Source organism: Natator depressus, chromosome 28 (assembly GCF_965152275.1).
Source record: "Natator depressus isolate rNatDep1 chromosome 28, rNatDep2.hap1, whole genome shotgun sequence".
NCBI lineage: Eukaryota > Metazoa > Chordata > Testudines > Cheloniidae > Natator > Natator depressus.
Window position 1 is genome coordinate 12,031,860 of NC_134261.1, and position 22,099 is coordinate 12,053,958.

At 50.8% G+C, this 22,099-nt stretch overlaps 1 protein-coding gene across 4 annotated transcripts in view; it reads left to right on the top strand.

Moving 5' to 3' along the window:
• LOC141978905 (butyrophilin subfamily 1 member A1-like) overlaps positions 1 to 22,099 on the top strand; it is a 52,447-nt gene that overhangs the window by 24,558 nt on the left and 5,790 nt on the right. For 2 of the 4 annotated variants that reach the window (XM_074941268.1, XM_074941265.1), the window contains exons 6-15: positions 431 to 463; positions 761 to 793; positions 894 to 926; positions 3,389 to 3,409; positions 4,763 to 4,783; positions 6,691 to 6,717; positions 12,360 to 12,392; positions 12,486 to 12,518; positions 16,731 to 16,751; positions 18,643 to 18,786. In XM_074941268.1, the coding sequence (XP_074797369.1) occupies positions 431 to 463; positions 761 to 793; positions 894 to 926; positions 3,389 to 3,409; positions 4,763 to 4,783; positions 6,691 to 6,717; positions 12,360 to 12,392; positions 12,486 to 12,518; positions 16,731 to 16,751; positions 18,643 to 18,786 (399 nt within the window). The remainder of the gene's footprint in view (positions 1 to 430; positions 464 to 760; positions 794 to 893; positions 927 to 3,388; positions 3,410 to 4,762; positions 4,784 to 6,690; positions 6,718 to 12,359; positions 12,393 to 12,485; positions 12,519 to 16,730; positions 16,752 to 18,642; positions 18,787 to 22,099) is intronic. The other 2 variants (XM_074941266.1, XM_074941267.1) reach the window with 2 other exon arrangements.

Consider the following 22,099-nt stretch of genomic DNA (forward strand, 5'->3'; position numbering starts at 1 on the left):
CCAGATCCTGTCCCTTATCCAGCCAGATCAATGCCCCATTACCATTGCTCACTTCCTGCCCCCATCCCCACAGTCAGGAGGTGGGGGGAGCGGTGGCCATTCAGGGGATGGGTACAGAGGGGAGCAGACAGGGAACTGGATAAACAGAGACCTTCTCTACCCCACTCCCACAACAGCCAGATCTGACAGGAGTGTGACGGGGCCCAGGCAGTGAGGATGGCCCCTTGGGGAGACACGCAGAGCAATCCCTAGAAGTGATAGTCAGTGGGGCCCAGGCAGTAGGGATGCTGAGTGAAGGAACATCAAGACAGATCTGTCTGTGTGTCCTGTTTGTCTGTCTGCCTCGCTTGCATAAATTACATGAGTAGCGGGAACTGCACCATGAGCACAACAAGGTGAAATCTCACCGCTTTTTCTCCCTTCTCTCTAGAGACCCTGCAAACTGATATGAAGAAACAGAAGGGTAAGTGTCTGGACCCACTACATTACCTGAGAGTAGGGTCATCTCAAACAGAGCAGGGTGAAATCTCACCTTTATTAACGAAGTACTCGAACAATTTACCAAGGGTTGTTTGTGGTGGCTTCTCCATAATTGGCAGTTTATAAATCAAGACTGGATGTTCTTCTGTAAGAGCTGCCGTAGGAATTACTGTGGGGCAGTTATCTGGCCTAAGTTATATAGGAGGTCAAACTAGATGATCACAATGGTCCCTTCTGGCCTTAGAACCTATATATCACCTCTGCCCTTTTATCCCTCTAGGGATTCTGCTAACTGAAATGGAGAGTGAGAAAGGTGAGTGTCTGGGCCAGTTACATTCGCTGGGGGCGGGGGGTGGCCACCATCATTAACACGGCAGGGTGAAATCTCACATCTCCCCCTTTTCTCCCCCTAGAGAAACTGCTATCTGAACTGGAGAAACAGAAAGGTCAGTGTCTGTGATCCACAAAACCCCACTTGGCTGACGCCTAATCCTGTAGGCATCTAAACTCACCCAGGGCATAAACCGGAGCTATAAAAGTTCTCCAGTTTGTTGTCTAAGTTTCTGTCTCTGGGCATGCATGCTGCTGTCTCAGTCTAGGCGTCTGAGCACCTATCTCCCACCTGAGCCACAGCATGATCGACGAACCAGGGGAAGACGGGTGGAGGAGTGTCTCTCTCACCTATGGGGCCTGATATGGTAGTGGTGGGAGCAGAAGAGGACCTCCCTTATAACCGTTAACCCAACAGTTAGGGTACCCACCACGGTTGTGGGAGACTTTGGGTCAAGTCACCCCTCTGCCGGATGAGAAAGGATTTGGACAGGGATCTGCCACCTCTCGGATGAGTGCCTTAACCACTAGGCAATGGGATATTCTGACATGGGGCTCGCTCTATCCCTTTGGCTGAAGTTGTTAAACTTAATTCAATATTAAAGGGGAATCACTATAATCCTCCTTCCCCCTGACCATTTTGTGTGGAGTAACAGCTTCCGTACTGACCAGCGGTAATTCGACCTAAGTTACGCTACTTCAGTTACGTAAGTCATTGTAACGGAAGTTGACGTAACGTAAGTCAACTTCCAGCGGTGTCTACCCCGGGCTATGTCGACGGGAGATACTGTCCCCACTGACTTACCTGCCACCCCTCAATCACCAGACCCGCTAAATCGATCATTGATACATTGATCACAGCAGTGCCGATTTAGCTGGAAGTATAGACAAGCCTATCGGCATGAGCCATACTATCTTCCATGGAAAGACTTAGTAACCTAAGCCACCTGACTGCGGGAAAGGGGTTCCCAGCTTTGGGTCACTAGCAGTGATGGGCCTCTCTCTCCAGCCCAAGGCACCAAACCCCTGAGAAAGGCAAACACCCCTGTTATTGGCATCTGCCATTGGCTATCTTTGGCAGCTGCCTACCTCGTGTGCTGGCTTTTGTGGATCCCATTCTAAAGGGCCGTCTCTTGCCATTCATTGTACAGGAAGCCTGGGGTCAATGACGACCACCGGCTTACAGTGTGAGCCTTGTCTGTGCGCACCAGAGGAAACTCTCCCCCAGGTTCTGGCAATACCAACACTGTGCTCTGGGCTCTGCAAGCCCCACTCTCTCTCTCTCTGCGGACTAGCAATTTACACACCCCAATTTGATACACTCACTTGCCCAGTCCCTTGTCATCTGGACACCTGTAATGCACACCAGTCCATTGCCTCTGTGGAATCAGGGCGCCCCAGTTAACTGGCTTCACCTCAGTTCAACGCTCGTTACCACAAGGCACTTAGAGTAAAACCAAACAAGTTTATTTTACAGATCTTGAGATAAAGATTCAAATAAAAGCAAGTAAAAGGATTTGCAAACATAAGGTTACAGGTAAAAGAAAAATATAAAATGCAATCTTATGGTCTGTACATCTTAAAATACTTTCCTGTCCAAAAAGGTATTTCTCACTCAGTGGTCAATCCAAACAGTGCTTATCCAATCCATAAAGCCCGGATCCACCCTTCACGAGACACTTCTGCTAGCAGAGTCTCTCTTCCATAATGGATAAGATCTTGTGCACTTTCTTCTCCTCTTATACAATCCTAAACTATAGTCTTTTCATAATCAGGGAGTTTCATTAACTTCAGCTCAACTCTGATGGTCCCCTAGTCAGAGTCTTCTCTTGGGGTCCATTTGTCTTTGTAAATGCTCATGCCTGCATCTGCCCCAGACTGTAAACATAGGGATGGCCTGGGATGTTAGTTGTTCTCCCTGCTGAATGAGTGAGTTTTCAGTAGTTTTGGTGAACATAATATTCTACATGTTACAGAACTATTTTTTCCCTTGTACAGACATCTCACAATAACTATGAGAATCATCTAGGTGTTAGCTTTAGGCAGAGACCACATGTGACCCTCTCTTTGATGAACTATCAAGAAGATCAGAGAATATCAGGGTTGGAAGGGACCTCAGGAGGTCATCTAGTCCAACCCCCTGCTCAAAGCAGGGCCAATCCCCAATTTTTGCCCCAGCTCCCTAAATGGCCCCCTCAAGGATTGAACTCACAACCCTGGGTTTTAGCAGGCCAAAGCTCAAACCACTGAGCTATCCCTTGTCAGACACTTGTAACACGCCTGCTTGGGCATGTCTCTGTCACAAGCCAAGGCCCCTAACTCAGGCTTTGTGGATCTCATTGTTTTCCCTATGATTTTTCTGGACACCTAGAAGTTAGGCTCTGTGATGCTCAGCCTCACAGCACCTAAGACCCCTTGTGGATCCAGGCCTATGGCCTCAATATAATATAGACAAGGGGAACAGATAGGAAGAAAGTCTGTGTGTACAGTGATCCATAGGGGAAAAAATACGGCTGTACGTTTGCCATCACTTAAGTCAACTGTGTCACTTTATGTCTCTCTTGTTATTTATTTTTAGAAAAGCAACTTTCAGACAAAGGTAACATTTCTTCATTACATTTTAAGGGGGAGGGATGGGGAGGAGAGGGAAAAATCTCAAACTATGCAATGAATTTCTTGGATCTTCCAGGCAGCTATTAAGGGATCTCACTATGAGCCGAAATTTAGATTGGTTTGTTCTGTGTGCAGAGACGTTCTCCATCTTTGCCCCTTACTCAGTATGTCCAGAGTAAAGTGTGCAGTGCTTTAGGAGCCAAAGTCCCAATGATTTTCGGCAGAACTTGGCTGCCTAAGTCACTTAGGCGGTTTTGAAAATTTTACTGACAGTGGCTGGGAGAAGGCTGGTGCTGGGAATGGAGTTATGAATTTCCAGCCTGTCAGACAATGAGGCTGAGATTTTAAAAGCTATCTAAGAAATCTGGATGCCTGGCAAACTCCTGTTTGAAAAAAACACCTTTTTACTTGTTAAAACTTTATTTGCTATATATAACAATTTATAGGTAGTTTTCAAAAAACCCTTAACTTCAAGCTAGCAGCTTTTATTTGGGGATAGTTATCTGTGATGAACTGTCCCTTAAATGTATATTCACTAAATGTCCCAATTAAGCAAAGTACTTAAGAATCTGCTGAATTTCTTTGCTGAACTAAGCCCTAAAAACCTGTGCTCTTAAGAATACAGACGTGGCCAGCGCAAATCAGACCAGGGCCCACCTAGCCTGGGATTCTGTCTCTGACCTGCACTACCAGCTGCTTCAAAAGATGACGTAAGAAACCCTAGTGGCCAGTGATGGGGGCCGATCTGTAACCCCTTGCCCACCTGTCACGGGGAGGAGGAGGGGGACATAGAGCTATCTCATGGAGCCAGGAAGCCCTGATCTCTGGTCCAGCTTTCTCTGTGCAGTATCTGGTGTGTGTAAAATATTACATGTAACAGCTGGGACAAGAGAAGTTGGGTGACTTTCCCCACAAGTGCTGTGCTCTGCTTACCATCTTAAGGAAAAAAATCTCTCAACGACAGTAATAATACCAGTGAGCAGAGGTGAAAGTAAGCCGGTATGGTCCAGTACGCCGTGCCGGACCGGACCAGCTTCCCCAGGCTGGCACTTTAAAGGACCCGGGGCTCCCCGCAGTGGCCAGAGCCCCGGGCCCTTTCAATCACCCCTGAGCCCCAGGGGTGATTGAAAGGGCCTGGGTATTTAAAGGCCCCGCCTCTTCCAGTTGAGGCCACGCCTCTTCCGGTTGAGGCCACGCCCCCCTGTGCAGGACTCCGGAGTACAGGTAAGTCCTTTAAGTTACTTTCACCCCTGCCAGTGCGGGGGGTATTACTTGTATCTTGACTATTGCACATTAACTTTTGTGACTCAGGATTAATTCACATTGTCTTACTTTCCAGCGGAATATGAGGCACTGGCAGGTAAGTGTGTTTTTACTAGGTTCCATAAAGCGCAGTCTTGGAAAGTGAACACTGAAAATGCTGTATGCAAAGACGCTTAGTATAAAGTAAACTAATGTGTGTTACTTGTTACAGTGACACACAATACAAGGGGAAATGCAGGCCTAGGACTGATAACATACAAATATACAGATATTAGCTAGAAATAATAAACGGAAAATTTGTGGCACTGAAATATGAATATTAAGTTTTATTTTTCACATTAACCCTTGAAAAATCGCAAACAAACTTCACTTTCTGTCTTCCGAGAGCTCTTGTAATAGTAAGCAGAGGTAAATAGTGAGGTGGCAAAGTTTGCAGAGGATACAAAAGTACTCAAGATAGTTAAGTACAAAGCAGACCGTGTTAAAAAGGGATCTCACAAAACTGGGTGACTGGGCAACAAAATGGCAGATGAAATTCAACGTTGATAAATGCAAAGTGATGCAAATTGGAAAACATCATCCCAACTATAGATAGCTCTGGTCACCCCATTTCGAAAAAGATACATTAGAAATGGAAAAGGTCAGAGAAGGGCAACAAAAATGAATAAGGGTACGGAACAGCTTCCGTACAAGGGGAGATTAAAAAGACCAGGACTGTTCATCTTGGAAAACAGATAACTAAGTGGGGAGATATGATAGAGACCTATAAATGGTATTCAAATGGGTTCACCCAATGAAATTAACAGGCAGCAGGTTTAAAACAACCAAAGGAAGTATTTCTTCACACAGCGCCTCTGGAACTCACTGCCAGGGGATGTTGTGAAGGCCAAAACTATAACTGGTTTTAAAAAAAGAACTAGATAAATTCATGAGCTTATGTCCATCAGTGGCTGTTAGCAAAGATAGTCAGGGATGCAACCCCATACTCTAGGCCTTTGACTTCCAGATGCTGGGCCTGCTGACAGGGGATGGATCACTTGATGATTCCCTGTTCTGTTCATTCCCTCTGGGGTGCCTGGCACTAGTCACTGTCGGAAGACAGGACACTGGGCTAGATGGACCTTTGGTCTGACCCAGTATGGCCGTTCTTAACAGCAATAATTATCTCTGACACAAAAGGCTCAACCCTCCAAATTTATTAGTTTAGTCTCTAAGGTGCCACAAGTCCTCCTTTTCTTTTTACGGATGCAGACTAACACGGCTGCTACTCTGAAACCTGACAAAAGAAGAGGTCTTTGAACTGGAAGCCAGAATCTCTCAAGTGCCAAGATCTGCTTGGAGTATTGTGTTGGGGGAGGGGGCCAGTTAGGGAGTTGGTTATGGCCCCTGAATTCTCAAGACGACCCAGCATCAATCACTGCAGCCCTCTTCTAATTTACTCCAGCTGTCTGTGGTCCCTGAGTATTGGCTGTGTGATCCAGTTCTGCCCCTCCGCCCAAACCCTATGATTCCTGACATGCCCCTATGCCAGAGCAATTCTCGGATGTCCTGTTAGGGCCCAGTTCCCTGCGTGAAGTGACCAGAGCAGGGGAGGGAACCTGGCCCTTTTTCACTAAAGGCCCAATTCTGCCACCCTGACTCACATGAGTGATCCTCACAGGTGCAGTCCCATTGGTTTCTAGGATATAGGTTATGCAAGATTGGGTACAATAAAGCAGAAGCCCTGATTAATAATTAGGGGTCCGATCCTGCTGTCCTTACTCAGGCAAAATTCACACTGAAGCCAATGTAATTTGGGTTTAGAATGGGGTAGTTTTCTCATTGATAATCTCTACTAATGGCTTATTTGTGCTTTTGTTCCTTTTTCTCCCTTTTCATTCCCATTGACCCCTCCGGCAGAACAAAGTAAGCTCTGGTTTTAGGTTTTGTAGCTTAATTTTTTAGCAATTTTTCTCTTGTTGAGTTTGTATTTTTGGTGTAAATTCCCATTTCTGTTTCTTTCAGCACGTGACAAAACCCAAAGGTTCACAGGTAACTAAAGCGGATACCAAGTGATGCTCAGCCCTGTTTCCCCAGGATATTCCCTCCCTCCCAGGGCGGGAGGAGTGTCAGTGACAATTCTTTAACTGCTCTCTGTTTCTATTTTGTAGCACCTAGTTAATGAATTGTTTATTTCACTGTGAACCATTTCTGGCAGAACATCCAGCTAATGAACTTATCCAGCCCTGCTGAATGTGATGGCAGATACTGGATGAAGAGGGAAAGGGCAGCTGATGGCTCTAAAAGGGTTGCTGGGGTGAGGAATGAGGGAATCAAACCTCCTCCCACCAAATTTAGGGCTCCTTGCCATGGAGAATTCACAGGGAAGTTTGTGTGAAATAGCTAGGGTGTGGATTTAATACACAACAGCTACTCTGTACTGATGCCCCTTGTGGACACTCTTATTCCAAACTTCTGTTCTTCCAAAGTGGATTAACCTAAACCAAACAAGAGCGTGCTTAGTATGCAATGAGAGGGTCCAAACAGACAGCTAGTGCTGAATAGCTATTCCACACTAGCTACGTTAAGGGCTTGTCTACATGGGGAAAAGCCAAAAGTTAGTTCCGAGGAGAAGAGGAGATGCATCTCATCCTGTCCAGTGGACCACAAGCCCTGACTACCCCCTGCTTGGCTGTCCAGGCTCAAACTCCCCCATGACGGCTCTTCACTGCAGGGGCAGACTGCAGCATGAACAGCTGCTGCAGCTGGGAAATCGGAGAGCAGCATAAAATGACCTGAATTTCATACAACATGAAAAGCCAGATTCTGCTGTCCTTGAGCAATGGGACGCTGAGCAGTCTCACGCCTCGAGTAAGTGTGGCAGAATCTGGTCCTAATACACTTATTAGCAGTGGAGTTCGGCCTAGAGTTTCCAGCTAGGCTAAGGGCCCCAGTGCTGGAAGCTGTAAAGATACATAAGAGAAGGCCATACAATCATAGAAGATCAGGGTGGGAAGGGCCCTCAGGAGGTATCTAGTCCAACCCCCTGCTCAAAGCAGGACCAATCCCCAATTAAATCAGCCCAGCCAGGGCTTTGTCAAGCCTGACCTTAAAAACTTCTAAGGATGGAGATTCCACCACCTCCCTAGGGAACCCATTCCAGTGTTTCACCACCCTCCTCGTGAAAACGTTTTTCCTAATATCCAACCTAAACCTCCCCCACTGCAACTTGAGACCATTACTCCTTGTTCTGTCATCAGCTACCACTGAGAACAGTCTAGAACCATCCTCTTGGGAACCATCCCTTCCCCAAAGAGCTACCAATCTAAATAGACCAGGCGGACACAGGGTGAGGGAGAGGACGGACAATTCCTCCCATTTCACAGGTGGGAAACTGAAACACAGAAAGATTCAGTGACTTATCCAAGGTCACAGGGAGAGTTTGTCACAGAGCTCCAAACTGGACCTACATCTGCTGGTTCGTAGATCAGTGCTTTAACCATGAGAGGATCTGTTCACTATTCCAATAACCAGAAGGACACTGGGCTGGAGTGAATGTAGAGGGGCAGGGACAGGGAGAGGGCTTGGGGAGCTGAGTCTCACAATGTCAGGGGACTGTCACATAAGTTGGTCTCATGTGCTGTGATTGGACACATGGTGCATATGTGCAAGGACCGGTTAGTGCAGGAGTAATGGGAGGGGCAGTCGGTGCTGGGAAGCCAACCGAGAGCAAGGGATTTTTGAGGAAGGAAGGTGGAGGTCGCTTGATGCTTAACAGCAGATGTAGGGCGTGCTGCTGGGAAGAAGACAGCCGTGTCCCCCCAGGCATGGCCTCAGGCCCTGAGAGACTTGCTGGCTGCTCCAGGCTGGCCCAGCTCAGGGTCTCCAGCAGGACCATTGATGCGGGTGCCCCACTTGCTGCCAGAGCTCCCAGCCTCTGACCCAGCCCAGCTCCCAGCCTCCCCTGCAGGCTCAGCCCGTGCCAGGGCCGATGCGGCGCTGCTGGGGCTGCTCCTCCCCTCGGCCCCCGGATTCTCTGTGTCTGGGACAGACAGACGGGCAAGGGGGCAGGGATTTGCTCAGAGGCACACGCCCTGGGCTGCACCCAGAGGGCAGAGACCAGCCAGGGCCGGGCAGCAAAGTGCCACCACGCTGGGATTAACCCTTTCCTTCCACCCCCTCACCCCCAGCCGGTCAGTGCCACTCGACTCCCATGCTCCGTCCCAGGGAGCTGCCAGAGACAGACCAAAGGGCTGCTGGCCCCAAAGGGCTCCCAGTCTGAGTGCAGACAAGGCCCAGGAGGAAAGCAGCAAATGCTTTGCCGGAGGGGGGCGGGGTGGTGAGGGGCCAGGGGGAGTGAGAGTCCCAGTATTGAACCAGCTGCTCCCTGGGTCTGTCTGCCTGGGTCTGACAGAGTATCGTAGTGACCCTGCTGGCTTCGTGCTGGGCTGTGGGGAGGTGGTCACTCCCCGTTCAGCATCGAGTCGGGGGGTCACTATGATACTTTGTCAGACCCAGCCAGACAGGCCCAGGGAGCAGCCTGACGTCAGGAGAAAGCAGGCTCAGGGGGAGCGGGAGGCTGTGGGGGAGCAGGAGCTGCCTGGGAGCTGGGGTGGCTGGATACAGGGCCAGGAGCCCCAACACCGTCTGCCCACTTAGAATCATAGACTATCAGGGTTGGAAGGGCCCTCAGGAGGTGTCTAGTCCAACCCCCTGCTCAAAGCAGGACTGATCCCCGACTAAATTCTCCCAGGGGATCCTGCTCATCAGTTCCCTGAGGGAGTCAAAGTCTGCTTTTCTGAAGCACAGGGTCCGCATTTTGCTGCTCTCCTTTCTTCCTTTTGTGAGGATCCTGAACTCGACCATCTCATGGTCACTCCTGCCCAGGTTGCCACCCACTTCTACTTCCCCTACCCATTCTTCCCTGTTTGTGAGCAGCAGGTCAAGAGGAGAACGACCCCTGGTTGGTTCCTCCAGCACTTGCACCAGGAAATTGTCCCCAACCCTCTCCAAAAACTGCCTGGATTGTCTGTGCCCTGCTGGATTGCTCTCCCAGCATTCAGTCGCTCCTGGTGCTCACCCGTGGGTCACCATTGGGTCAGACCCTGCTGTGAGGGTCCCACCCAGACAGACTGGAGAGAGCGAGGCTCTGTCTGCATGGGGAATAGGCAGCAGTTCTGTTAAATGGGCGCCAGTTTTACAGACTCATCATAAGATGGTACCCTTGTCCCCCCACCCCCCTCAGCTGGCTCAGCGTGGCCTGGCAAGCACCCTCCCTCAGTTTCCCCTCTTGAGCACTCCTTAAGTTACTCCACACACCCCAAAAGGTGGGACACAAAAGTGCCCTGCTGGGGTCTACTTGATACGAGTCCAAATAAACCAGAAAATAAAATCTCTTCCTTCTCTGTGCTCCAGCCACTGGCTCTCACTCTAATTCCTCAAGTCAGGAGCCCTCAGCCCTCCTTCGCAGAGCTGGGTTCAGTTCAGACTGTACCGTCCTTCTCTATAGCCACTTTCCCCAGCCGGGAGCAGCTCTCCAGCCTTCAGTCCTGCTGCGGCTGCCACTGCTAGGAGCTCTTAATTCTCCCTGAGGGGAACCCCTCTCTCTAGGAGCCCACCTTGCAAGCCCCTTGCTCTGGTGAGCTTCTCCCAATCAGCTCTCCTGGGAGCTCTTCTGGTAGCATCTTTGTGTCTCTAGGATGTGTGCCCTTGTTGCCAAGAAGGCCAATGGCATTTTGGGATGTATAGGTAGGGGCATTGCCAGCAGATCGAGGGACGTGATCGTTCCCCTCTATTCGACATTGGTGAGGCCTCATCTGGAGTACTGTGTCCAGTTTTGGGCCCCACACTACAAGAAGGATGTGGAAAAATTGGAGAGAGTCCAGCGACGGGCAACAAAAATGATGAGGGGATTGGAACACATGACTTATGAGGACAGGCTGAGCGAACTGGGATTGTTCAGTCTGCGGAAGAGAAGAATGAGGGGGGATTTGATAGCTGCTTTCAACTCCCTGAAAGGGGGTCCAAAGAGGATGGCTCTAGACTGTTCTCAGTGGTAGCAGATGACAGAACAAGGAGTAATGGTCTCAAGTTGCAGTGGGGGAGGTTTAGGTTGGATATTAGGAAAAACTTTTTCACTAGGAGGGTGGTGAAACACTGGAATGTGTTACCTAGGGAGGTGGTGGAATCTCCTTTCCTAGAAATTTTTAAGGTAAGGCTTGACAAAGCCCTGGCTGGGATGATTTAGTTGGGGATTGGTCCTGCTTTGAGCAGGGGGTTGGACTAGATGACCTCCTGAGGTCCCTTCCAACCCTGATATTCTATGATTCTGATCCCTTCAGCTGAACCCTAGTAATCCTTTATTAGGCTTGTTAGCTAATTAGCTGCCAACCAACCACCTAGGGTGGGTCTGAGTCGGCTCCTTCTCCCTTATAGGAACCGGTCAATGAGCCAGCCCGCATTACACTCATATTTTGCTGAGCGTGTCTGAGCTCAGTTCAGGTCAATTCCTCACCTACCTGGAGCTAAATGCAATCAGCTACTTCCACAGGGAGATGGGAGAGTCACACAGCAGTGCTCAAACCAATTTAAGTCAACCCAGTGTACTTTCCTCGTGTAGACAAGCCCGGAGGCCCTCATGAGTGGAGCAGGCTCTGCAGGGAGCTTGCACTCATCACCCTGCTTGTCTCTGTTGGAGTGAGAGTCACTTAATAAAGATTTGTTCGACCCATCTGCTTAGTAAGGCAAAACACTCACCACGTGGTTATCAATTACTTATAAGTAATTGCTCATTAGGATGGTCTCATCAGTCTCCTCCAGCACCGGACAGTACAGCTTTAACCTCCCTTTGTTATACAATTTTTATCTTTTTGTTCTCTTCACTTGTACATACATATTAGTCTCATTTCCATGTTAACTCTCCTCCCCAACATTAGGTATCATAAAGACCAGGGGCAGGCACTACTCTCCAAGTCAGGAGTTGGCCTACGATGAAGCCAACCAGACCCTGCCTCTGACTCAACCCAGGTCAATGCCCCGTTCCCATCGCTCTCTTCCCTCCCCTATCCCCGCCCATTGAATTGTGGGAAAGGGGTGAGCGTGAGCCCACCCCGATCAGAAGGCTCCTCCTCCAGCCTAAGGGGAGGAGCCACTAAACCTAGGGTTCAACTAATCCGTGGGACAACCAATAATTAAACAGGGACAGTAATGAGGGTCAGAGGTTCAAAATCAGGGATGCAGAGGGGGACACCAAGCAGAGAATCCCAGACAGCGCCCGCTGCTCCTCAAAGGTCCGCCATCCCCAAAGTCAGGAGCTAGGGCCTTTCAGGAGATAGGCTCAGAGGGCAGCAGAAAGGGAACTGGATAAACAGAGACCTTCTCTCCTCCCTTCCCGTGACAGCCAGATCTGATGTGAGTGGATCTGGGGCTCAAGAAGCAGGGATGGCTGCCATGGCCCAAAGAGTGCATGGCACAGGGGACAGGTTGAATCATCCACTACTGCAGTTCGGGCTCAGGCAGCAGGGATGCTGAGTTCAGGGACCTCCACAGACAGATCTGTATGACCCACGTGTCTGGCTCTGTGTTCTTGTTTCTCTATTTCATAACTACAGCAGAGCTGCGTTAAACAGTAATAGGAACCTCTTCATCAATGTGATGGAATGAAATCTCACCTCTCCCCCTTTTTCTCCCCCTAGAGACCCTGAAATCTGAACTGGGAAGAGAGAAAGGTCAGTGTCTGGTTCCGTTACATTAACTGACATGAGGCTTATTCTCCAATACAACAGGGTGAAATCTCACCTCTCCCCCTTTTCTCCCTCTAGAGACCCTGGAATCTGAACTGGAGAGACAGAAAGGTCAGTGTGTGGGACCAGTGCCGTGGGTTAAAGGTTATATGTGACTGGTTCCCAAAAATGTGGCTCAGTGTAAAGATCTTCATAGGGCACTCACCCCTGGGACATGGCTGGGCCTGGAGGGCCCATGGGAAGTGATGGCTCGGGCTGCGGCTATGGGGCTGTGTGGGCTGCAGTGGGGACATGGCAGAGCAATGGGAAGCAGGGATGGGTGGGAAATCAGCAAACCCTCATTTCAGTCGGGGTTGTGGGGGAAGGTATTTGCACAGAGACAAGTCTGATGGGGTGGGAGGGGGCTACACGTGTGATCTGGAGAAAGTGCAAAACACACATTACAAATAACCTACTAGTGTCTGAATGGGTGATGTACCAGCACCAGAGCCCAAGCGGTGAGATCAGGGCTGCTCATGCTGACACAGACAGGTTCTTAAGGGGAAGGGGCCAATTGTCCTAATAAACCCCATGGAAATGATAGAAACAGCACCCTGAGCCTAGGGCCTGAGTAGCCCTAGACCAGCCAGGCCAGGGTCATTGCTGGTGACTGAGACTTGTCCAGTGTTTAGCAGGATCCCTCCCATATTCTGGCCCTTCTGTGGCCACGTAAAGAGGGAAGGGGCAGGATTTCACCCAAAGTGACCATGGGCTGTGTTTCTTTGTTTTGGTATCCAGGAGGCATTTTGTATTGGGGCGGGGAGGGAAGGGGGAATGTATTTCCTCTCCCTTTCCCATTTTAGCATGAAGAGAGGTTACTCAAGATTTGGATAGAGGTGTGAGGGAATTGAATTCACTGTCCCCCACCCCAGTATCTGCCCTCACATCCCGCTGTGACAGAGAAGCGCATGACCTGGATGTTTCTGCTAAAATGATCAGCACTAAGATAAGAAAAGTCACTCATTAGTGTCAGCCTCCCAACCCCACTGTGATGAGTGTGAGCAGCAAACAGCGCTGCTTGCAGATCTCCCTGGGCTGGGGCACTGCTTACACCCAGGTCACTTGCAGAATGCTACCTTCATACCCAGAAAGGCTGCACACTTATTAATACATGGCGGGTGAGATTTTCACCCCCGCTTCAATCCTTTATGTGCAGTAAAAAGACCAGAGCAGTGTAAAAGGGCTCCAGAAGGCTTGGATCCAACTCTGGGAGGCACTGCAGAGAACCCACTCGAAAGCCCGATTGTACGGGTGTATGGGAGATGGGACTGGGAACAGGAGGGGTATTCGGGGCCACAGCACACAGTGAAAGGCTGCCATAACTGAAGGCATCTGCTAAGCCACAAAAATACCCAATAAGAGCGCTGACATAGTGCACTGTACCCATAAAACAAGAGTGGTTTAAATTCCCACCTTACCTTACACTGGTGTAATCTTCCCCTGCAGAGAAGCCTCGAGTTAAACTGGGGGCTGCTTTGGCATCCAGAGCACCCAGGATCAGGAGAATGTGGGTGGGGTGACTTAAAGTCACCTTCGCCCTCACATGCCCCTGGGCTGCAGGTTCCAAGCACAGAATCTCACCCTAAGAGTTTAAACCACGGAGCACAATTATGTGGCAATTCTTTAACTAGAGGGTTGCAGACTTCATTGCTTACATAGGCCCAGGGGAGTATCCAGCTGGGCTCCTCAGCCCCCCCACTTCAACTGGGTCCCGCTCCCTCTGCCCCCAACTCTGGCCAGAATCCCATTGATTTTGGAGAAAAGCAGAAAACTGGAAAAACTAATTTCCATTAAAATCAGGCTTTTCTGATTTTCACCCAAATAAATCACTAGGGTTCTGACCAGAGTGGGGAGATGAGGGGCCTGGCTGGAATACAGAGGTGGGGAGCCCAGCTGGCAGGGGCTGGCTAAATAGGAGACAAGAAGTCCAGCGGGGGGGGGGGGGGGGAACTGACTGGAGTGGGGATGAGGGGCCTGCTAACCCTAACTCTAACCTCACCCTCACCTTAAACCCTAACGTCACTGCCTCATCCTGTATCTTGGGGGATCAAACAAACAGTGATTTTAGTGGAAATCAGGCTTCTACAGATTTCCAGTTTTTACCAAAACCATGAGGATTCTGCCTATTGATTCCTAAAACATGCCCTGAAATGCTGGCTCTGATGGGATGTTTTTTTCAAAAGTTATTCTATCACAGACAGAAATGCCATCGAGTTCAATGTGGGGCCTTGCTTCACTCAGCCAAAAGGGAAAGGAAACAGCCATTTACTCAGCATTTCAGATACACTAGTCATTGAGTCCCCAGTATCATGCTGGCAGTGGGAATAGCTAGGCTTATGTAAGCAGGGGTGTCAAGGTTCCTTCCCCACTCTGAACTCCTGGGTACAGATGTGGGGATCTGCCTGAAAACCCCCTAAGCTTATTTTCACCGGCTTAGGTTAAAACTTCCCCAAGGTACAAACTATTTTACCTTTTGCCCTTGGACTTTATTGCTGCCACCATCAAGCGTCTAACAAATATATAACAGGGAAAGAGCCCGTTTGGAAATGTCTTTCCCCCCAAAATCCTCCCCAAGCCCTACACCCCCTTTCCCGGGGAAGGCTTGATAAAAATCCTCACCAATTTGCATAGGTGAACACAGACCCAGACCCTTGGATCTTAAGAACAATGAAAAAGCAATCAGGTTCATAAAAGAAGAATTTTAATTGATGAAAAAAAGTAAAGGAATCACCTCTGTAAAATCAGGATGGTAGATACCTTACAGGGTAATTAGATTCAAAACATAGAGAATCGCTCTAGGCTAAACCTTAAGTTACAAAAAAGACACACAGACAGGAATATTCATTCTATTCAGCACTGCTATTTTCTCAGCCATTTAAAGAAATCATAATCTAACACATACCTAGCTAGATTACTTACTAAGTTCTAAGACTCCATTCCTTTTTCTGTTCCCGGCAAAGGCAGCATATAGACAGACAGACCCAGACCCTTTGTTTCTTCCCCCCTCCAGCTTTGAAAGTATCTTGTCTCCTCATTGGTCATTTTGGTCAGGTGCCAGCGAGGTTACCTTTAGCTTCTTAACCCTTTACAGGTGAGAGGGTTTTTCCTCTGGCCAGGAGGGATTTTAAAGGGGTTTACCCTTCCCTTTATATTTATGACAGGGGGAATGGTCCTGCTATTGTGGGGAACTTTCCTGGCTTATACACGACCCTGGTGAAGTGGGCTGTTAAAAGGATCTGAGTCCTTGCTCCCACTTCCTTACCCAGAGGCCTCCCTGCCCTGGAGGACTCCCCTTCCACTGTCCTGTGTGGCAGAGTCCTCGTCACCCCAACAAGGCTGGGCCCGGGATTCCTGGGAGGCTCGACCCCCAACCCTGCTGTGGTCACTTAGAACAGGAGTTAGGGTGTCCCCACTCCGGGGGGCTCTCTCTGCCCTGGGCTCTTCTCTGACCCACTGACTTGATAATTCCATACAGTTCAAAGCAAATACAATTTATTAAACAGCAACTAATAAAAAATAAAAAAGGAAAAAATGGGAAAGGTTAAAGGAAAATGTGTCACTCCGCTCTGTGGCACGGGGACATCACAACCAGCCATCTCTGGGTTGCAAGGGCGGTTCACAGTCTGTTCTTCACACGTCCCAGGCCTCCTGCCCAGGCCCTGGCTGTGCTCCAGGTCGACACATGCTCTGACGGTGGCCACCTCTGCTCCCCAGCTATTCTTCGGCTCCTGCCCTCTCCTTAGCTTAGCCCCACGCTGGCCCAGGTAGTGCCAGCTCACAGGAAGGATGGAACCCTCTGGCCTGGTGACTCCTTCATTGGCCTGCCTGCCCTGTCATAGAATATCAGGGATGGAAGGGACCTCAGGAGGTCATCTAGTCCAACCCCCTGCTCAAAGCAGGACCGATCCCCAACATCCCTAAATGGCCCCCTCAAGGATGGAACTCACAACCCTGGTTTAGCAGGCCAATGCTCAAACCACTGAGCTGTCCCTCCCCAGGCTGATCTGTTGCGCCGGCCCCTCCTCATTGTCCCTGGGAACTGTCAGTCTCAGGATCTCGATTTCTCATTGGACTTTCCCCCTTTTTTTGCGGGGGGGGGTTCTGGGAGAGGGCCAACCAAAAACCCCCATTACATTTCAGTAAGGGTCCAACAGTCCCCTTACGCAGAGCACTCTTGGGTGTACTCCGCTTCCTACCAGTAGGAAAAAAAAATATTCCGATGAGTTTGCAATAACTGAAGTTAAATTTTCTACTGTGTAATGCATCTGTCTTATTGACTTTCAGAGGCACACCTTGCAGAGAAAGGTAAGGTCCCTTTGTTCACTGCGGGAAACCTGAGACTTCGCACCAAGTTTCATAGACCTCCAGGGGAGCTATTCAGAACTCTCCCTATGAACAGAAAGTCAGTTTAGTGTGTGCCGTGCGCAGAGACGCTCTGCCCCTTGTCCCTCGCAGCCAGGACATGGACTGAACAGACCCAAGCCCCACTCACAGGGGATTTATCACTCCCACCCAGCCCGGGGAGGGAGCAGGTTTGGGTTCACTCTGCTGTCCGGGTAGCCAGCATGATTGTTAAACGGTGGCACTGATGGGCCGTTTCGGCCCTCGCTGTGGTCATTCTGCTTGTATGCTCTGCCCCTTCCCCACCCTGTGTCTGTCTTGTTTGGTTAGACTGAGCTCTGTGGGGCAGAGACTGGGGCCCACGTAGGCTGAGCTGTACACCCAGGCGAGCCCTCAGTCCTACTGTGGCCAGGTCCTTCACACACACACACACACACCCCGGGCAGATCCATTTCCATTTTTCTGATTCTCACCAAAATCAGTAGGGTTCTGACTGGGGGAGGAGGGGAGTGGTGGAGTGAGGTGTCTGGCTGCATGGGGGCTGGCTGGATTGGGGACAAGATACCTGGCTGGACGGGGAAGGCTGGAGCGGGATGAAGGGCCCACCCTAAGCCCTCACCCTAAACCCTGAGGTCACTGCCCCACACTGGATCCTGAGGGAATCAAATGGTGATTTTAGTGGAAATCAGGCTTTAACAGTGTTCCAATTTTTACCAAAAATCAGGAGGTTTCTGCCCACTGATGCCTAGAGCACACCCTGAAGCCTTGGCACTGATGGGATGTGTTTTAACTTCCAGAAGTTATCACGTTACAGACCAACAGAAACACCACTGAGCCGAGTGTTGGGCTTCACTTCCCTCAGCCAATAATAATCGATTGTTTTCGTAGGAGCCGGGGATCATTATCTAGACAGGCCTTTAAATGTGTTCTCACTAGTGCCCCAATTCAGCAGGGTAATTAAGCACATGCTGCATTTTAAGCCATGAGTCAGTCCATCCCCATTCAGCATGTGCTTAAGAGTTTTGTTGAATCAGGCTCTAAAACAGAAGCTTTTCAGAACACATGAATTGTTTCCGGAGCAAATCAGACTCAGGCTAAGCTAGTCTGGGATCCTGCTTCTTACAGTGGCCAGCACTTGCTGTTTCAGGGGAAGGTACGTGAAACCCCCCTAATGCCCGATGGACTAACCTGCCCCCAGGGAAAGTTCCTTCCTGACCCCCATCAGTTAGCGCTTGCCTTGTGCCCAGAAGCAGGAGGAGGCTTCTCTCCCTTAGAGAATGCTTGTGTTTTTGAGACCGGTCACAACTCTGGATATTTGCATTTCCATATCAGTGCCTGGGCCTTTTTGAATCCTTTGTCCATCTGGGCTTTTTTTTCCTTTGCTTGCCCGTTTTGCTTTTAATCCTACCCAGTGTAAATCTTCATCTTCTCTTTAGCCATGTAAATGTCCTTTTGTTTTACTGCTTAGCCTCAGTGCTATCTTGTGGTAAGGAGTTCCACAGGCTAATTATGATTCCTATAAAATACCGTTTCCTCTTATAGTTTGAGATTTGCTGCCTTTCAGTGTATTTAAGTACCCTCTTGTACATACACTTCACCTGATGTTCTTTTCTTCTTTCTGCTGACTTCACAGGGCTAACAACCTCTTGCAGCTGGCCAGGTGGCAGGATGGGCTTACTGTATTTCTCCCCTTGCTGATTCCTTTGTTGCCCAGGAGGTGCCAGGCTCTGGTTGCTGATGGAGCCCCCTGGCTCAGTCTAAGGATTTTAACTTCTCTGCTTTAAAGTATTTTTGGCTCGCTTTCCTTCTTCAACAAAATGCGATACTGACCTGTTTCTCTGTGTTTTATTTTTAGCCAAACTCGAGGCTGAGATCAGTGAGTTCCATTCCCCCCAGCATCACCCTTGTGTGACATTGTTTCCTGTCCAGTGTGTCCGGGCATTCTCACCCCTCTGTCTGTGTTTGGTTCCAGGGTGGAGAAGCGCCCAGATCTACGCAGGTACTGTACATGTGGCTGATATTTTATCCATGGTGAGACCCACCTCCCCCTGGGAGCTCTCTGCTCCGTTCCCTACAGAGCATTTCCCTATGACAGGCAATAGGCTAGAAACAGCAGTGTCACTGGGAGCAGATTACACCCCAGGTCTCTTGCAGGGCAGGGACACGCTGCCTTTGGGAAAGTGCTGATTATGAGGTAATACTCCCTGCTGTCACTTTTCCAGGGTGGTACCTGGGTTCTGCAGGCTGGACTTTCTTATCTGCCCATAATTTCATAGAAGATCAGGGTTGGAAGGGCCCTCAGGAGGTCACCTAGTCCCACCCCCTGCTCAAAGCAGGACCAACCCCAACTAAATCATCCCAGCCAGGGCTTTCTCAAGCCGGGCCTTAACAACCTCTAAGGAAGGAGATTCCACCACCTTCCTAGGTAACGCATTCCAGTGCTTCACCACCCTCCTAGTGAAAAAGTTTTTCCTAATATCCAACCTAAATCTCCCCCACTGCAACCTGAGACCATTACTCCTTGTCCTGTCCTCTTCTACCACTGAGAACAGTCTAGAGCCATCCTCTCTGGAACCACCTCTCAGGTAGTTGAAAGCAGCTATCAAATCCCCCCTCATTCTTCTCTTCCGTAGACTAAACATCCCCAGTTCCCTCAGCCCCTCCTCATAACTCATGTGTGCCAGTCCCCTCATCATTTTCGTTGCCCTCCGCTGGACTCTTCCCAATTTTTCCACATCCTTCTTGTAATGTGGGGCCCAAAACTGGACACAGTACTCCAGACGAGGCCTCACCAGTGTCGAATAGAGGGGAACGATCACGTCCCTCGATCTGCTCGCTATGCCCCCACTTATACAGCCCAAAATGCCATTGGCCTTCTTGGCAACAAGGGCACACGGTTGACTCATATCCAGCTTCTCGTCCACTGTAACCCCTAGGTCTTTTTCTGCAGAACTGCTGCCGAGCCATACGGTCCCTAGTCTGTAGCGGTGCCTGGGATTCTTCCGTCCTAAGGGCAGGACTCTGCACTTGTCCTTGTTGAACCTCCTCAGATTTCTTTTGGCCCAATCCTCCAATTTGTCTAGGTCCCTCTGGACCCTGTCCCTACCCTCCCCTCATTTTGCATTGAACTGCTCAGCTCTCTTCCCAACAGCAGGGTTTCCATGCTCAGACTGAGCTTTAGTCCCCAGTTTCCTTCTATTGTAGCAGGACCAGTAGAGGGCTGTTCAGAAGGAAGACCTGTCCCCACTCCAAGGGCAGACATGTTTTTATAACCAGTTTAGGACACTCCCCGTCCAGTTACAAAAAAGTGTGCCCACACGGCAGCTCTTCTGCCACACAACTGTGGCTGAGCTGTGTGTGTGTGTTTGTACCCAGCATGCTGCCAGACCATGTGCGTGTCCTGGTGCACGCCGGGAGAGTCCAGGCCGCCAGACCGTGTGCGTGTCCTGGTGCACGCCGGGAGAGTCCAGGCCGCCGGACCGTGTGCGTGTCCTGGTGCACGCCGGGAGAGTCCAGGCCGCCAGACCGTGTGCGTGTCCTGGTGCACGCCGGGAGAGTCCAGGCCGCCAGACCGTGTGCGTGTCCTGGTGCACGCCGGGAGAGTCCAGGCCGCCGGACCGTGTGCGTGTCCTGGTGCACGCCGGGAGAGTCCAGGCCGCCGGACCGTGTGCGTGTCCTGGTGCACGCCGGGAGAGTCCAGGCCGCCGGACCGTGTGCGTGTCCTGGTGCACGCCGGGAGAGTCCAGGCCGCCGGACCCTGTGCGTGTCCTGGTGCACGCTGGGAGAGTCCAGGCCGCCGGACCGTGTGCGTGTCCTGGTGCACGCTGGGAGAGTCCAGGCAGTTCCAGCAGGGATTAGAGACCCTAAGGGACATGCACGCACATTGCAGCACCATGGCCCAGGGCTCCACGTACTCTGGGGTATCCTACCGCACACAGCCGGAAGGGAGGGGGGCTCTCGGGTCAGTTACACAAACACTGTGGGGGGGTCGTTTTGCGGTTGCCCCCTCTGAGGTGCAAAAAATGGCACATCTGCCGGCTCCACATACACCCCCTGTCTCTTCACCCTAAGCACTGTGTCCCAGCCCACCCTGGGAGAGGACACCAGCCCTCTCAGGCTTCTCTTCCTCTCACTGCCCTGGGCACCAGCCTTGGCAAGCAGGACCTGGCACCCGATCCACCCCACTGCCGTCCGGCAGTTAAACGTCACAGCTGGTACTTCCACAGTGGTGACTGGGCCCTAGCGGCCCTGAGCTCCTCGTCTCCCGATTACTGGTCCCGAGACGCTCTGGAGCCGGAGCTCCCTTTGAGCAGTTAATGCCACCCCACAGCTTCCCCCCCCCCCGGCCCCCGCCCCACTGCAGCCACTGACAAACCCAGGACTTTTAACATCCTGCACGGGCTCACAGATTTCCCAGGAGAATGAGCTGAACAATGGGGTGATCCCATGAAATGCGGGACAGGACAGCTCCTGTCCACACAACCCAGTAACGCCCCTTCTTATACATCCCAAAATGCCTGGCAGGGACGCTGAGCTACCAGCTGCTGTGATCACTAACACTGTTAACTCCAGCCCCCAGGGCCCTGGACCCAGCACCAGAGCTGTAACCTAGACTCATAGCAATGCAGGGCTGGAAGGGACTTTGAGAGGTCGCCTAGTGCAGCTCCCTGTACTGGGGCAGGACCTAGACCATCCCTGCCAGGCCTTTGTCCAACCTGTTCTTACAATCTATCAGTGATGGAGAGGGATCGCTCAGTGGTTTGAGCTTTGGCCTGCTAAAGCCAGGGTTGTGAGTTCAATCCTTGAGGGGGCCATTTAGGGATCGGGGCCAAAAATTGGGGCTTGAGCAGGGGGTTGGACTAGATGACCTCCTGAGGGCCCTTCCGCCCCTGAGATTCTACGATTCCCTTGGAGCTGGGTCCAGAGCTTCACTGCCCTGAGAGTGGGAAAGTGTTTCCTAATCTCCAGCCTCCGCCTCCCTTGCTGAAGATGGTGCCCATTGCTCCTTGGACAGGCCCTCGCCCTTCCCACGGGGGGGGTGTCACCAAGTGTGGGCACTGCAGTTTCCGCACCGCGGGGGGGGGAAGCAGGACGGGCGGGTTTGGCGGGGGGGCAGTGATGGGAGCTGAGACCTTTCACTTCCCAGCCACCTATCTCAGTCCAGCCTGAGTCCAGGTCTTTGTGGACAGGCGCTCACATCATAACTCACATTACTGGCAACCTCACTGGCCGTCTCCACAGGGAGCCCAAGGCCTGCGTGGGCCGCAGGGACGATTCCTCCCCAGGGACGATTCCTCCCCAGGGGTCAGGGC